Source organism: Onychostoma macrolepis, chromosome 03, assembly GCF_012432095.1.
Source record: "Onychostoma macrolepis isolate SWU-2019 chromosome 03, ASM1243209v1, whole genome shotgun sequence".
Classification (NCBI taxonomy): Eukaryota; Metazoa; Chordata; class Actinopteri; order Cypriniformes; family Cyprinidae; genus Onychostoma; species Onychostoma macrolepis.
This window is the reverse complement of record NC_081157.1, coordinates 56065584-56083537: the sequence shown is the minus strand read 5'-3', so window position 1 is coordinate 56083537 and position 17954 is coordinate 56065584. Positions and strand designations below refer to the sequence as shown.

At 34.9% G+C, this 17954-nt stretch overlaps 1 protein-coding gene across 1 annotated transcript; it reads right to left on the bottom strand.

The window, feature by feature from the left end:
• Positions 1-6266: 6266 nt before the first annotated feature.
• On the bottom strand, positions 6267-12043 carry LOC131535855 (CD209 antigen-like protein B). Its single transcript, XM_058768362.1, has 5 exons — positions 9588-12043; positions 7446-7586; positions 6824-7306; positions 6511-6638; positions 6267-6397 (listed from the first exon to the last, which is right to left on the bottom strand). Exons 1-5 carry the CDS (start codon positions 9709-9711, stop codon positions 6287-6289), a joined length of 987 nt encoding a protein of 328 aa, XP_058624345.1. The 5' UTR covers positions 9712-12043; the 3' UTR covers positions 6267-6286.
• Between the last annotated feature and the right edge of the window lie 5911 nt (positions 12044-17954).

Sequence of the window (17954 nt, the reverse complement as noted above, 5' to 3'; positions counted from 1 at the left end):
AAAAAAAATAACATCACTTTGTAAATTGTCTCTGATATAATTTGTAAATATCTTTATAAATTGTGAGAACTTGAAGGTGCAACAATAAAAAACACCTAAAAATCACAGGCATGGTCATGTAATATTTTGCAGTTTATAGTTGTTAAAGAGGCAATTGCCAGAGACGTCTACCTTCTCTTGAGTACAATGGTAATAAATGACTGGTCTTTTTCTTGCGGTGCACAGTGTTAAAATACTTTTATTGTGCTTAATCATAAAAATATATTTCATTTTCACATTTAATGGTAACACAGAAGAACATACAATATTTATTTGGAAACACTACTACACTACACCTACTCCTGAAGCATTAGACATTTCTGTATATAGACAGAGAAATAAAACCTGTCTACTTTTTCTTTGATTGTATCCAAAACATCACTGTCTCTGTAAACTCTTTGGATGAGTATGTCTTCCTCGGCTGAAACTACAAAATCACACCAATCCATTCCTGTAATTAGCATCTGCCCCTGTATTTGCCAGTAGTAAGCATGGTTTTTTTTTAGCTCTAATGTGCCTGACTTCATTTTCAGATATGGGCAGTCAACGTAGCTTTTAACATTAGGGCATTTCATCTCAATCAGCCCAAACGGACATGGCTCTGAAGGGTCAAAGATGATCCCGTCTGGAGACGCCCCCAGCCAAGGAGCGTCAGGGTGAATGACCAAACCACAGGGGAAGTGGTTGACCCTTTTGATTTGACAGTATTCACAGATGGCATCTGCCTCTAATTCAAGCCCCCTCTTCATAGCCGCTGTCTGACGGGTTCCTTGCAGTATCCGGTTAGCCAGACCTTCTTCTGTCTTCTCTTTAACCTGGCAGATCTCTCTGAATCATGAGGCAGTCAGTCTATGCCTCCTTAGTTGATGCCATTCAGTACACAAACTTTGGTCTCTAGTAGCACATTCATATTTGTGTGCCATGTCCCAGGTGACCTCCAGACTCCTAAGGTGAAGCTGTTGTGGTTCAGTGCAGACAAACATGCAACTGGATGGCTGTAGGCGGTAATTCTGAAGAGGCACAGATGGTTGTGGTGGGGCAGCATGGAAGGACAGGTTTCGCTTTGCTATTGCAGGTTGTTGGTAGGACAAGGGACTACCGGCTTGAACCTTGCCCAGGGCAGAGTCGACCAGGGGAATTTCACAGCTGATGCCCATGCTGCAGATCATCGGTGCCTCAGCTTTAGAGAAATCTTTATAAACCTCTGTCACCTGGAAAGTAACAATTAGCATACCAGTAACTTTCCCTGTAATTTCTATCCACAGTATGTTATGCATGGCATACAAGTTCATTATGAAGGAACCTTATGAGAACATTATCCTGTTGATTTCAATTCAATTTCAGTTTTTTTTTTCTTTGAAGCAGAATTTGTGTTTGTATAATTGATGGGCCGTAGTACATTTAATTAAAAGGAAATATTCATGAAATGCGTGTGAAAAGAAAGAAAATCATGAAATACTGGTATACAGATTTTGGTTGATATATCGTACTGTACAGTGAAATTTGCTATTGTTATATCCCTACTGACCTGAAGGACGGACAGATCAGGCAAATCTCCGGTCAGGCCTTTGTATAGTGTGCTCCTGTGTAGAACATAAAACTTTAATGAGTGGGAAGTGGCATATCCACAGGTATTTTAATTCAGACATGCAACATATTGTAATAAATCTACAACATTGAGCCTTTACCTTACACCCTCGGTTGTTGCTCTACACTTTGGTTTAGCAGACAGCACAGCCATCTTTTATTATATATATATATATATATATATATATATATATATTCTATATAAACAGTCCAAATTAGATTGGATTAGATTATGTTGTATAATATGCTGACTGCATTAGATCAAAATCTCAAAGTTGTTTATTTGAAACATGATAGCCTAATACCTATAACACAAGATTTCATCTTAAACGAATGACTGAGTTGAAAACTTGAATAAGAACGCATTTTACCCGGAGGGGACCAGCTAGGGAAACTTACCTGCCTACAATAACTGTTTTCATTAGATTTGAGTTATATTAAACATAAGTAACCTTAGCCAAGTCCCCAGGAACATCGGGTTATAATAAGTAACAAGCTTATAACATGAACAAGAACGCATACATAAACAAGAACGCATACATGAACAAGAACGCATACAGTAACCCGAATGGGGACCAGCAAGGTCAACTCACCTGCCAATTTTAGCCTCTCTTTTCATTACCTACTCATTTAAGAGTTATAAATTAATAAACATGAATTACCTTTGCTAAAACCCCAGGAACACCGGGCTATTAAAGTAACAAGCCTATAACTGCTGTTTTATCAATTCTAACTTCACCATACACTCAAACTGTGAGGTTTCTCTGCTTTCCTCATGGACCTGTAGCACAACGCCCTGACAGTGACTTCACCTGTGCCCTGAACTTTATTAGAAACTGAGAGGAGAGCAAGTTAATACAATTGATATTACAATTATCACAAAAAATAACCAACAGTCTGTGTTTAAAACTAAGAAAAAACAAGCTTCTATATAGTGCTACTACTAGCGTTACATTAAAAACTAGCTTAGCCGCTATCTGCCAGCACACCACATTAGATTAAAATACTTACCCTCGTAGTTGTGCAGATAACTCGATATGTAGAGTTTAAAACCCTTGTCCCTCTTGCTTGTCGGAGCAGGGGACCAGGCATCAACAATGCGATGAACATCGCTGACGGTTATTTTAGGAAGATCCTGGAGACATCGAGTAAAAAATGACATTTTCGGCGACGCGCAAGTAAACCGGAAACAGATTTGCCGACTTCTGGCGACAGCGGAAGTTCGTCACTGCGCTTGTGCACAGAGGCTATTCATTTGATGAAAATGCTGACAGTCGTTCTGTTTATGTGTAGGGTGCCACTGCCGTGTTTGTGTGATCCTAAAGAATATTGTTTCACCCTAAAAGTGTGCCGTAACATTAGAGATAATTGTACATTTCGGAAGAATTGACACTTTATTTGAGTTTTTCTGTATTTACTTTTTGATTATTCTTGTGAAACCTCGGTTTGGAGTTTAAGCACAGTTATAGTGACCCCTTGTGGTAAATCTGAGTAGTATCTTTGATGTAAGTTGAGTGATATTGAATTATCACCTGTTATTTGTTGAACCATTGATTAAAAATCGCCTAAGATCACAACCAAGAAAATCTAAAACCTGATTCTGTGTCAATTGATTTATTTTGTTAACTGGCAACATACAATAAGTATTTATTTCTGTTATTTGATTTCCAGAAACTACCTCAAGTACACTGCTCTGTGTATATGGTTCCTCTTGTACAATAAATGGCTAAACTCTATCTGATGACTCCAACTCCCTGACCAGAGTTCTGCAGCGGTCAATAACACCATTACCAGTTTTCAGTGGGGCAATCCCCAACAGTCTAGGTCCGTGTTCAATCTGACTCCAATTCCAAGTGATCATTAAATTTAGACTGTACTTCAAATTAAAAACTGGTCACAAATATCGCTTATATATTAATTTAGATATTTGATTATTCTAGACATCCCATACTTTCAATTATCCGTTCACTGGGGACCTAATGTCGCACAGAGTCTCACACCCCGGGTTTTGCGTAGATCTCACGGACACAAACTCGCCAGTCCGATGTTAGTCAGAGGATGTAGGTAGACTAATACCTACTTGTCTGCCACCAACTGCTTGCTTATGACAAAAAGTGTAGTTTACTTAGTCCTTTCCCGTACAACTTGCTAGCACCAGTGATAGACAGAAATCTGAGGTCTCTGATGACGTGCCTACTGCTCCGTTCATTCATGAGCCTTCAGTTTGATCTATCCTGGCCGTAGATTTGCGGTAACAAAAGCCTCCTCACAGTCAAATAGTCAATGATTTCAGGACAGTTCAGAATAAATCAAATATAACAATTTATTATTAGTCAGGTAAAGCTGTATCATGCCAATTACATAATGAAACAATTAAAAGCCAATTTAGAAAGGATAATGCAATTGTGAATCACATTGTAACCGCGTAGCAAACCTGCTCCTGTACATAGATATTGTAGCTATATGGGAAATAACAAACAAATTTAACATAGTCACTCATGTAACAGTTATCCTAAATTAAAACAAGACACACGGTCTAAAATGCATAGCAAAGCACTCAGATGTTTTAGAGAATAAACTTAATTAGCCTACGTGCACATGTAGTAGCACAACCAATTATACAGTGTGCTCTATGTGTTTAACACAATTACATTTTGAATCATACCTGACAGCAGAGAGACACACAGCAGCAGAGCTCCAGAGACCCTCACACACTGCATGGGGTTTTCTGACTACAGAAATTCCAAAGTAGTGTTTTGTCACTTCCCTTATATACCCAAATAAGAAAGACAAAAAATCTTCAGATCAGTTGTAAAAACATAAAAGACCTTTTAGTGTTTTTGGTTCTAGTGCTCCTGGATGAAGATGGATAAACATTCCCGCAGACCCCTAAAGGGGGACACACCCCCTCCTCAGCAGAACACAATTCTACAAAAGTTTTCAATATTTCTCATAATACAAGTGACTAATGTGAAATTGAGACCAGTTTACCAATCGCACAGAGACCTTTAAAATGATACCAAACATGAAAGGGTTATGATTATGAATTCTGAAGATACAGTAAATGCATGATATAAATATAGCAACTCCAGCTCTTGACACTTCTATGTCATGCCCAGGGGGGGAGGAGGGAGCCTAAGTATGGGTCAAGGGACAGATGAGCAAATGGTCTTTCTCCCAGATCTTCCTGTCAGTTTAGAACATTTATTGTTTTATTGCATGTCATGTGTGCTGCAAGAGTTCCTGAGCTTTGGCCTCATGAGGAATTAATTTCATAAAGGAAATAATTTCACTCCTTTCACAACCAATGTTTTGCCTATAAAAATACAACTTAAAAAACTTAAAAAATAAAACTTAAAAAACTTAAAAAATAAACTACAGGGAACATTCTCTTTAGGTTATAAAAATAAAACCTAAAAATAACCTGCAGGGAATGTTCTGGGAAGGTTCTATTTAGGTTATTTAAAAAATAACCTACAGGGAACGTTCCCAGAACGTTCTTATTTGGCTCCCCAAAAAATAACCAACTGGGAACCATACGGGAACGTTAGGGGGAATGTTTGTTGGGATGTATGAAATCAAGTGAAACATTTTAAAATATGTGTCATTTCATTGCATTTAAATGTCTCACAACGCCAAGATGTTTTTTTTTAATGTTCTATAAATGTTCTATATCATTTTGTAGCAAAAACTGTAGTCTACCACATCCAGTTCTCAAAAGTCTTGTGAACAAATGTTCTGTATGTGTTTTATGGCCTTATTTCAGTGACTTAAAATTTTTAGTTTTCACTAACCACACATAAATGTTGTTTTCTCAAAAACACAAACATGTACTTTCATGCTGCTCACATATTATCGTAGCCCAGTTTGTGCTGATTACAGTGTAATCAGACTTTAGACATTAATATGTTTTTAAGATACTGAAAAAGGCAGAAATGTCAGGACATGAGAAACTTCTCCAGGGCCCCAAAACCCCCTCAGACCCCAGACGGTTAACTACTGGAGTGACTTGCAATGACTGGTGATGTATAACTGAATAATGTGCAAAAAGTAACTGAAGACTGGAATCTCTCTTATATGGCAGAAAACCTATGTTTACTTGCAAGACATTTCTGGTTGAATTAACCCTCTGGCCCTCTTCGTTTAGGAGTCACTCTTGCCTCCTTCGTGGTCAAAAGTGACCGAAGCCTTGAAATGTAACTTTTTTTTTTCTCAGGAAAATCAATATAATATATTTTTGTTCAATAATATTTTTTGATTATTATTTATGATTTTTAGGGAATTTTATGATACTATGCAATATTGATATAATTTTAATGAGCTATTTTCTCCATTAGAATTAATATATATTTTTTATTTCTTTATTTACTTACTATTTTTTAATAAATGCAATATTTCACATTAAAATAGAGTGAAGGCATTTAAAATCCATTTTTTTTAAGTGAGAGAATTGGTCCATCTGGAGGCATTAAAAAATAAAAACAAAAAATGTGTAATGTTGCGTAACCTCTTGTATTAGCAACCTATATAGATATATACAGAGGCTTTTGGATTCCCGTTGTTTTTTAGACATAATTTCTTAATTTATTTAGGTTTTTCTGTGTGATATGATACTGACTGTGAGAATCATTTATTACATAATAATCAGTTCAGTGATTTCTCACCTAGAGCCCAGTGTGCTGCCATCAACCCATTTCCATGTGCCCTCCACATCACTGTCAGTCAGACCGATATAAACTATAGCAGCACCAGACATGTTCTTAACAAAATCCTGAGCAAAAGAAACAGTTGCGCATTTATTTCATGAATAGATACACTTCATCTGATCATCTCTCATTCAGCTGCTAAACACTATAAACACACATAAAACTGCTTTTCACTCACTTGTTCCTGTCTGTTGTTTATGATGATCAGATCTGCTCCTCTCTCTGTACAGTATCTCCTGCTCTCAGTCCAGTTCTTCTGCTCATTGGACTTGTAGTAAAAACTGGATTGATAGCAAGTCCACCCAACTGTTAACAGAACCAGTTCAGCTGTTAGCTTTTTATTCCCATTTACACTCATCTGTCCGTATCTTATAACAGATAAAATAATCATATATTGTGTGCACAGAAAGTTACAGAGACCACAATCCAACTCCATGGTTTTTAAATGTCCGCTGTATAGCAAATAACTACATAGACAATAGAAACTTTACCACAAATCTGAAGTTCATTTCTCAGCTGGTCTCTCTCATTGGTCAGATTTTCAATCTTGGATATTATCTGCTCTCTCTCATTGGTCAGATTTTCAATCTTGGATATTATCTGCTCTCTCTCATTGGTCAGGTTTGTGTTCTTGAGTATCAACTGCTCTCTCTCATTGGTCAGATTTTCAATCTTGGATATTATCTGCTCTCTCTCATTGGTCAGATTTTCAATCTTGGATATTATCTGCTCTCTCTCATTGGTCAGATTTTCAATCTTGGATATTATCTGCTCTCTCTCATTGGTCAGATTTTCAATCTTGGATATTATCTGCTCTCTCTCAGTGATCAGGTTTTCATTCTTGGATATGAGCTGTTGTCTCTCTTGAGTGAAGAAGACACACAGTACTATGACTGCAGTCAGCAGAAGAACACACAGCAGAACCAAACACACTACAGCTGATCTGGAGCTTCTGATCTTCACACAATCACTTCCTAAAGAACACAGACATGCTGTTAGTCCCTTCACTAGCATTAAATACAGCACAGGTACAAAACTGCTTTGTCTGTTTGAAGGTTTGTTCCTGTGCTACTATTTTTCATGAGGAAAATAATTAATTATTACATTCTGTACCTGTGTGTTCAGATGGCTGGATTCTTGTTGTATTCGGGTCGTTGATCTCCATTGTGATTTTACCTCTCATAGCATCAGCATTTTCATAGAGATCATCTGTCTTCTTTTGTCTTGCTCCTGTGTCCATTTTCTGAGTCGTACCTTTATTGAATTTCAGAGAGTTCCAGTGAAGACGAGAGCATCCTTAAATATAACCTAAATGTAGGCTAATATATTTTTTAGATACCAACTAACTAATAACCATAACAACTAAGACTAGCAGCGTTTCAGAGCTGGACATTATTATACTCCTGTTGTGTGTCCTGATGTGTGGAAAGGTTTTTTTTTTTTTTCTTATGTACAGAAATTCAGCTCACCTCAGAAGAGGTGTTTGTTCTGTCAGAAGTTTAATGATTATACCAGAAACTTGCCACTGTTTGATTATTCAAAATGTTATCGTCAGATTTTCCAAAACTGACATTTCTGGAAGGTACAAATATATTAGGATTCAGGGCTCGCAAAATTTCAAAATCCCTGGTAGCCCTTCGGGCAGGTACTCTTCAGATTTTGGTAGCCCGAAAATTAATTCAACTAGCCCGAATTAAAAAATTACTATTTTATTTATTTATTTTTTTTTTTAAATATAGAAAATCAGATAGGAGTTTAAATGTCAATCAAAAATATTATCAATACACAAATATCAACAAATATGAAGGAAGGAATTTTATTTCACTATTTACAGGGTATCTGCAGAATTTTAAAAAATATATTTAAGGCAATTTATGACCCATTTTAAGAGCTGCACAAGTAAAATGAACACAGAATGAGCGAGGTTGGACAATGTCTATGGTAACATACAGTTTTGAGCCATAAAATTACATGATTTGCAGTTCAGATACAGGTTTTCACGAAAACAAAAATCTTATTCAACAGCGTTTCAGGCTATAGACCGTTTTTATGAAAAAGGATCAATCAAGCATATAAATTGTTAATTTAAAACGTATAAATATTACTGTCTTAATTGTGTAGATTTTTAGAAGGCACATCAACTTCTTTCTCATTTACAACTCTATGTGTTTGCTGCGTAAAAACATGAGTTGATATTTGCATTGATCTGACCATAAACAGCAAGAAAGGCTTATTGGAAATGCAAAATCATTCTCTGCCACGAGGTGGCGCTTTAGGAGCGCTGAAATATTGCGGTTTCCCCGGAAACGCTGGACACAAAGCAGCTCCGCGCTCTTAAACGCTGCTTTATCAGGAATTATAGGTAAAATTAAGTTAAAATGCCAACGACAAGTTTCTGAGGACAGTCGGTTCCCTTCAGATACATTCACATAAAGACATCCGCGCCGCGTTTTGACTTGAAACGTGCAGCGCTCATATTTATTCAATGACATCATTGCCTTTTGAGGTTTAATCCTGCCTTATCGCCACTCATGTCTTTCCATCCCCAACTGTAAGACCTCTTGAAATTATAATTAAGACATTTCTTATACCATTTAACATATTTAAAACTTTTTATGGCCTTAATTTTGATACAACTCACTTTAAGAGTTTTTAAGGACCCGCGGGAGATCTGTGCTTAAGGAGCCCGTCGGGCAGGCAATGATACATTTTGGTAGCCCGACTGGAAAACACAATAGGCCCGGGACGTCGGGCTAGCGATTTTGCGAGCCCTGGGATTCCTTTCCTTCTGTAAGCCGTGTCATTATTAAAAGCTGAGTTGTTATGTAAGACATAAGGCTGACAAAGTAACTTCAAAGGGATAAGTAATATACATAAGTATTATACCTAAACACCTTAAATCATCTATAAATTCCATAAATTTCTTTAATGAACCTAAAAAGATGAAAAATTTGTGCATTATTTACATTGTAAACAGATTTAACATTTGAGTTTATTTTGTTGATGTTTTTCATGTGGTCCATATATACACTAGAATTACACTTAACGTACAAATACCTATGAAACCTAATCAGATTATATTCCTGTTATGTAGAAACTACTAAAAAGATCAAAGAAACGGACACACTTTACCAAAACAATTCTCCAGTTTTAGCTGCTCTCTCTTTAGTCAGATACTCATTCATGAATATGAACTGCTTTATCAAAATTTGTGCTATTATGTTGTGTGATGAAATGCATTCTCAATCTCAGTACCTTTGAGTTCAGATGACTGGATTCTTGTTGCGTTACTGTCCGTGGTCTTTCTTCCAAATTTACCCTTTGTAACAAAGTCATTTTCATAGATATCATTGATGTTTTTCCCATGTTCTCTGTACATTTTTCTATATCTTCATTCACTTTCTGACAGTTTTGGTGTTGTTAAGATGCCACCAAACTAACACTAGTTTCTGAAGTGAACTGTGTTCCTCATCTGTGTTTGTGTTTGTGTAATCATGCAGAAAGGAACGTTTCATGGAAATGTGAAATGTTATTTATGCATAAAGGAACTTTAAATTGCTGCGGGACATCACTATAAATATGTTTCAACAATGTGTATTGTGTTCATGCAAATGAGATTTGATTGCATTTATTATCACAGATTCATTTAGTATATGTATAAAGTCTTCAGGGGCTTGACCCTTTTGATGCTGGCTGGTGTTTGGAACATTTACAGCTTTTGAAATGTTTTGAAAAGACAGCTGATCTTTATTTATTTTTTATTTTTTTAATGGTTGATGGATTAGTAGCTCTTCCAACACTGTACCAAATATTCAGTGATTTTTAAGAGGGTTTAGTCTTGAAAGGATCTTGTGTTCATAAATTTGGGCTAAATCTGTTGAGGTTCATTAAACTAAAATGTAGGCTACTTTGGCATCCAGTTAGCTAACCATCAACATTCTTACAGAATTTTTGAATAAAACACTTTTTATAATATATTTGTACAAATCATTTGAGCATCCTACTGTTGCCATGGTCAATTGTCAAGTCGTCGCATATAAGTGTTTTAAAATTGCTTTCACACTGCAAATTGTACTTGAGACACACTCAGTGAAAACACTAAACAGTTCTTTACATTAGACACATCTTTCAAAACTAACAGCTCATGTGTTTAATTTTGGAAACACCGCCTATTAAATGCCATTTACTGATACCTACAGTACACTCAATCATGTGTGAAAATATTTATACATAATTTGTTCCCTTATGATTAAGTAACTGAATGTCAGTAAAACTGCATGTTTTGGTGTTGTATGAAAGTAAATTGTAAAATTCTTTTGAAATTGAATTGTGAAATATAATCTGATGTGAATGCTAGTATATGTATGACATGCAATAGGTTATAGGTTGTCTCAGGGTTGAACTAGTGTTCTGTTCTCCATTCTTTTCTTCTTCCGTTTTGTTTTGTTTTGTTGTTGTTTTTTCATCTAGTCAGGTTGATTATTTTATTACTGCTATGCCAACATTTAGCTTTGTATATAAATTTAAATAGCTTCTGCATGTGAATTTCTTTGTGAAACCACAGTTTTAAAGACTAGCTGTAAACATTATTTACGATTATGATTCGATACCTTTTTTCTTTATGCAAAATGTGTGTAAAATGGCCATAAACAGGTTTTCTCATTATATACAATGTATCTCTAAACTAAAGCTAATTTGCATATTAATGTGTTTTTCTGCAGGGTAAAGTGTCTGCTGCTTGGGTCAAAAAGAAATGGGAAAACCTCAAGCAGAAGTACAAAGTAATTTTTTTTTATAAATTTTTTTTTTTTTTGTAAGTAATTTGTACTTATTTTTTTTATCTTTGTTTTAATACTGTTCATGTATTTATTTTGCTTGTTTTCTTGTTACAGGATCTTAAGTGTCCACAGTCAGGGGTCAGCACAGAGGATGGGGAACTGACAGCAGCATCCTGGAAGTGGTATGGGGTGATGGATGCTGTATTAGGAGGTGTTTGCCAAATCACTTTCAAAAAATAACCTTTTTTTTTCATTATTCTTTGATTTGCTTTGTTTTTATACATTGTATAATTTTTTAGTTTTTTCATCATTTCAAAAACTCCTTGTTTTTGAAGTTTTGATGCTGATATGGCACACAAAGAAATATCTGAAATATCTCAGGATTTATTAATTTGATTTGATTAATTTGCCTGAAAATAAACGAGTTAACAGTTATAAGTTTGCGGCTGTCTGTGGTGTCTTTAGAACCATTAGTCGACCAAAATTTTATTATTAGGTTAGTTGCAGGAATAAAAAGAAAAAAGGAAAATAGAAAGAAACTGTCTGCGTCTGTGACGGATCGTAAAGGGCTGGTCTTTGTGGTAATTTTGTGGTAATTAGAGGCTACATCAATCCAAACCTATCATTTATCGACCTCAAATATGGCTTATCATTTAAAATTGAAACGTAAGTAGTAGCACCTTACATGACGTTAATGTAGATAAATGTGTTATTAGGCATATCCGAGTGTTTGTGTGGACTGTGGAAGCAATTAGTGTATGCAATTAAGCATTTGTGTATGCTCATAATATCAACAAATCATTGTGATTTTGTAAAATGAAGAAAACAAAAACAAGGTGCGCTTCCTTCAACTGTGGAGTGCGTCATAAAAATGAACCAAAACCAGAGTATAGGTTACTTGTCTCACAGATGTGAGAAATATCGTATCTAGGCCAGGGCTGCAGCACAGCGGGTGGCCCGGTGGCCACTGTCCCTCTGCCCAGATCGGCTGAGCTGCCCCTCTCACCAACCCATTACCCTATCTCAAAGCGTTCTGTCACCACTTCGCTAAAGATTGACTGATTCCGCTGATCCTCTCCGTGTTTTCCCGCCTGCTCCGCAGCATCACTCACAATGTGCCAGCTCTCTGGAGAGAGGACTGGAGACAACAGTTCCCGAAGGTTGTTGCATTGACAGGTAGATGCATTACATTTCACATTACAGTCAGTGGTTGATCCGCTGAATTAATAATTTGTTAGGCTAGTTTGTTTTTGTATTTCTGTCGGTAATGATTTGCTCTTGGTCTTCTAAAAATGCTAACAACAAAATATCCACATTCTTAGAATTTCAAATCAAATTATTGTACCCGATGAGATCTAATATAGATAAAAAACAAGTTTGCTGTTGTTGGCACACTTTGTAGACAAAAAAATAAATAAAAAAGCCTTCACAAACAAATAAGACAGAGACGGAGAGAAAGACGGAGGCTGCTAAACATTGCAAACATAGATTCAAAGATCCAGCAAACCAACAGGTAAATCATCATATTTCCCATTATAATCACTTGTCTTAGTTGATACTAGTAATCTACAGTATATAACACATCATATTTAAAACATTTTATTAAAAGCATATTAATAGTAGGCCTTTAAATAGTTAAAAGATGTTCTAAGTGAGTTGTTTATTAGTAGGCTATATAATATAGATTTATGATGTATAATATTAAATAAAATTTTTAATACTTATACTTTCGTTGAAGATGAGGCAGAAGCAGGCTCAGAGAGTGAGGAAGAACCCACTGAGCATCAGCCAAATCAGACAGGTACAGGTAAGACTGTTAACTGGCTGACAGCAAGGGAATGTTACTGTGCGTTCACACCAGACGCGACTTGCGCAAATAAATTGCGCTATTCGCGTGTAGTTGGACGCTTGAACATTTTGAGTTTACTCGCTTCATTCGCGCATGAAATTCGCCTCATTCGCACGTGAAATTCACTTCACAACAGACGCGAATTCGCGTCAGGGAGGGGCTTCTGCCAGGCGGCTCCGGTCTCGTTGCGAAATGGCTGACATGGATTTTGTTGACTGTTCCACTTCTTTCTGCACACTTCCTCTGAATAAACACATCAACTCAATATGTATATATAGCTCAAATTGAGTAAAGAGTGTTTTTTACAACTTAACAGATTGTCCGACCTCCTCACTCACTTTCTTCCAAGCAAGATCCTTTTTATTCCTGTTTCTGCCAAAGTTCAAATTGTTCAACTCGAGCGATTCGCCCAAAACGCTCAATTTGCGCGCAGGATGTCTATTCGCGTCTTTGCATTGACTTAACATGTAAATCACTCGCTTAACACTTCATTCGCGTCTGGTGTGAACGCACCATTAGTGTGACAAAAAGAAAGAGGTACATTAAATTATTCAAATGAAAGTGTAATTACATTACAACAACATAAACTGAATTAGCAATAAGCCTGACAATTGTATTTACAATATGATTGTAAAAGGTTTGTTAATCATTCTCTATATTAAAAAGAAACTGCCCCAGAGCTCATTATGGTTTAGTTGCCCACCCCCAGTATGTATGCATGTATGTACTGAAGAAAGAACAGGGTAATATATTACATACAAAACGAGTTGACAATGCTCCTCTTAATATTACATTCCGATATCAGGTGCAGAAACTGCTGCTGCCAGACGGCTCCTCATGGCATCACCACAAATCACGTTCTGCATTCTCTTCATGGTTGGCGATATTATCATCGGTGATCACATCTTCAGCTTCAATTATGTCACCATTGGCAAAGCACATGTTGTGAAGGACGACACAGCATGTCACAACAGTATGTCACAACACACAGCATGACTTTAGCATGCCAAAAGCCCACTCAACAACACACCTTGCCCTGGAGTGATGCCTGTTGTAGCGAGCTTCAACAGGGGTAGCAACAGGTTCACGATAGGGGGTCATAATGCATATAGAGGCTGTTAGGCAGGGATACCCCCCATCTCCTAGGATGCACCGGCCCTCAGGTGGGTACTTTTTTTTTGTGATAAATTGCGCTGTGTTTCAGGACCCTTGCATCGTGCACAGAACCAGGAAAGCCTACACAGACATCCAGGAATTTTCCTTGGTGATCACACAGAGCCTGGAACTGAATTGAAAAGAACAGTTTCCTGTTGAAGTAACAGGCAGCGTTGACTGATGGAGGCTTTATACGAACATGGCAGCCGTCAATGGCTCAGACTGCCACACTGAAAACAGGAGAGCCTGCAAGCCTGGCAAATCCTGCACCCACCTCCTCTAACTCTTCACCTTGAGGAAGCCGAACGACTCTTCTTAGGAGGCCAAGGATGGCCTTGCTGACCCTGTGCACAAGCCTATGGACTGTAGACCGAGGGTTATCAAAGGCTGAAGCAACCACTCCATAGGATGCCGCATGGGCCAGCCAGTAGACGAACACTAGCACTTCTATTTCTATTGACCATCCCTGTTGAACCTCGTAAGGGACTGCGTTGATCAGGTGCAGTATGGATGCTTGGCTGAGGCACAGATCAGGGCGGAGGTCAGACTCCCCATCAAAATACAGCCTCAGGATGGGAACTGTGTCATTAATTTGACAGTATGATGTGGGGTTTCCACTCTAGAAAACGATCAACAAAGAATATATTATCATGCAAGTGGCCTGTCTTTATTTCTTGGTGTATAGTATTTAATTGAAATGGTTAAATATTTAAACTTAAAGCCAACACTGAAACTTTATTTAAAAGTTTTTTTTTTTTAGTTCTTTCACGGATATTAACAGCAAACAATAATAATTCCTTAAATATTATTACAAATTATTTAGAAAATATTTAATATAAAATATAAATTAATTTTAAGCATGTTCAATGTAACATTTTAATATGAAAATGGATAAGCGTAATGCAGCTGTTTGTAAGTTTGTGATGTATTGCATACATACAGCATTGTGGAAAAACATCAGCACCGGTCTCCGGACATTATGCTTGTGAACAGTAGATCTGCGTTGACGCTCTCTTTCTTGTCTCGCGAATAAGCTGGTAAGCATTTGTAGAACAGATAATGAGCAGTGTAGGGCACGGTAAGGATAAATAAACTTGCGAGTAACGGAAAAGAAATGTCGATGTGTATTTTTTGTGCAATGGCAAAAATGTCATGTAAGAATGTTGTCTATCTGAATAATTGACAGCAGATGTAAAATGAACGCAATTATGTCACCAGACGCAATTTTATGACGTAGTAGTGTTTTCCAAAAACGTGCATACTTTTCTGCTACACACTCAAAAGTATCTACTTCTTCTTCGCGAAAAAAGTACATACTTTTAGGGTATAGTACAAGCAGGCACATTGGGACGTAGGGTTGGGCTACAGGCAGGTGAGGTTTTTTTCAGGGTTGGAGCTTAACTCTGCAGGACATCGGCCCCTAACCCTAATCCAGGACAGAGTTTGCCCATGCCTGATACAGCCATTTAAATTGCACATGACAGTTTTTATATCAACCTTTCTTTAATAATATATTTGTTCTACTCTAATTCATTGTTGAAATATACAAATTTAAACAGTGGATATGAAAAAATGTTTTATTGACCATTTTGTTTTTTGTTTTTATTCTGTTTCAGATAAACTGATTGGGGCTTATTGGTGGGGCGGACGTGTGCGACTGCACTTGGCGCATATTGAAGAGGGTGATTGAAATATCTCAGGATATATCCCAACTCCCTGGCGAAGAGCCTTAATTGGAGAGGAGTCAATGGAAAGACTTCAGTTGCCACTCTTCAACTCAGAGAGGTTGTGAATGGTAAGGAGACAGTATATCTGATCACATACAGAGTTAGCTGTTTCTGTATCAGATATGAGTAAAAACAGTTCTTTACAATCTCAAATACGCATTATTATATATTATCATTATTTAGATCATTTCACACAGTATGCACAACAGCAGCTTGGCTAAACTGAGGATAATTTTTCATTACTTTGGGACAATATGCATTCTGGTTTTACTTCTTTCAATTTATATGAATTCTTTCCTCTCTCAGACGCAAAAAAACCCGTCAAACCTAAATTACAGTTTACTCGCTCTTTTCAAAACTGATAAGTTCAAAACTGACATAATACAAAATTGAATAAGACAGAAATTTGCTACATTTCTACAGTAATACCATCTTGAAATATATTCCAAATATTCCAAATTCCCCCCCCCAAAAAAGAAATATTATCAAAACTATTTATTACTGCTAAACATCTACACACATGGCTTTAAACTAATATTTTTCCACACTTGCCAATGGCTGGTGACTTCAGAACATTTACCGCCATCATTTTTATTTGTTTTTATGTGCCATGATACAGTATGTGCATTATTTCATTAAAAAAAAAAAAAGATTTTTCTATAATTATTATTATTATTTAATCAATCAATCAATATTATAACAATTATTTATAATAATTTAAAATTATATATAAAATAAATTAAAATAATACAATTATTAATTATAAAATTAAACAAATAATAAAGAATTGTCATTACTACCATAACTATTAGTTTTGTAATTTTACTGTTGTAATAATAGTAATAATAATAATAATACTGATCAAAATATTAAAATGATATTTGGTATTAATAATTGAATATTTAATCAATTGTAATATATTAATTATCAATGATGTAAAATAAAATGTAAAATAATATAATTATTATTTATAAAATTAAACAAATAAGTAAATAATTTTCATTACTGCCATAAATATTACCTTTGTACATTTACTGTTGTAGTAATAATAATAAAAATAATAATACTGATCAAAATATTAAAATTATATTTCATATTAATAATAGATTATTTAATCAATCGGAATATTATAATACTTATTAATAGTAATGTAAAATATATAAAACAAATTCAAATAATATAATTAATAATTAATTATAAAATTAAATAATAAAGAATTTTCATTACTACCATAAATATTAGTTTTGTCATTTTACTGTATTATTATTATTATTATTATATTATAATACTGATCAAAATATTAAAATGATATTTAATATTAATAATAGATTATTTAATCAATTTTAATATTATATTAATTATTAATGATAATGTAAAATATATGTAAAATATCTAATATGAAATAGTACAATTATAAATTATAAAATTAAACAAATAAGTAAAGAATTGTCATTACTGCCATAAATATTAGCTTTGTAATTTTACTATTGTAATAATAATTATAATACTGATCAAAATATTAAAATTATATTTAATACTAATATTGTATTTAATCAATCAGAATATTATAATAATTAATAGTAATGTAACATAATATATACTATTAATTAAATTAATAAAATTATTAATTAATTATAAAATCAAACAAATAATAAAGAATTGTCATTACTACCATATTAGTTTTGTAATGTTACTGTATTATTATTATTATTATTATTATTATTTGTAGTAGTAGTAGTATACTAATTTATAATACTATTATTATTATTATTTTATTATTATTATTATATTGATCAAAATATTAAAATGATGTAAAATACGTAATATTAATAATACATTATTTAATCAATCTGAATATTATAGTAATTATTAGTGCTGGGCACATCCAAAATAAAAGTTTTTGTTTACATAATATATGTGTGTGTGCTGTGTATATTTATTACGTATATATAAATACACACACATGCAGTATATATTTTTGAAAAACATTTGCATGTATTTTTACATGTATCGTCATAATCTTTATTATATAGAAATATATTTAATATGCAAACTTAACATATTTATGTGTGTGTTTATATATACATAATAAATATACACAGTAAACACACAT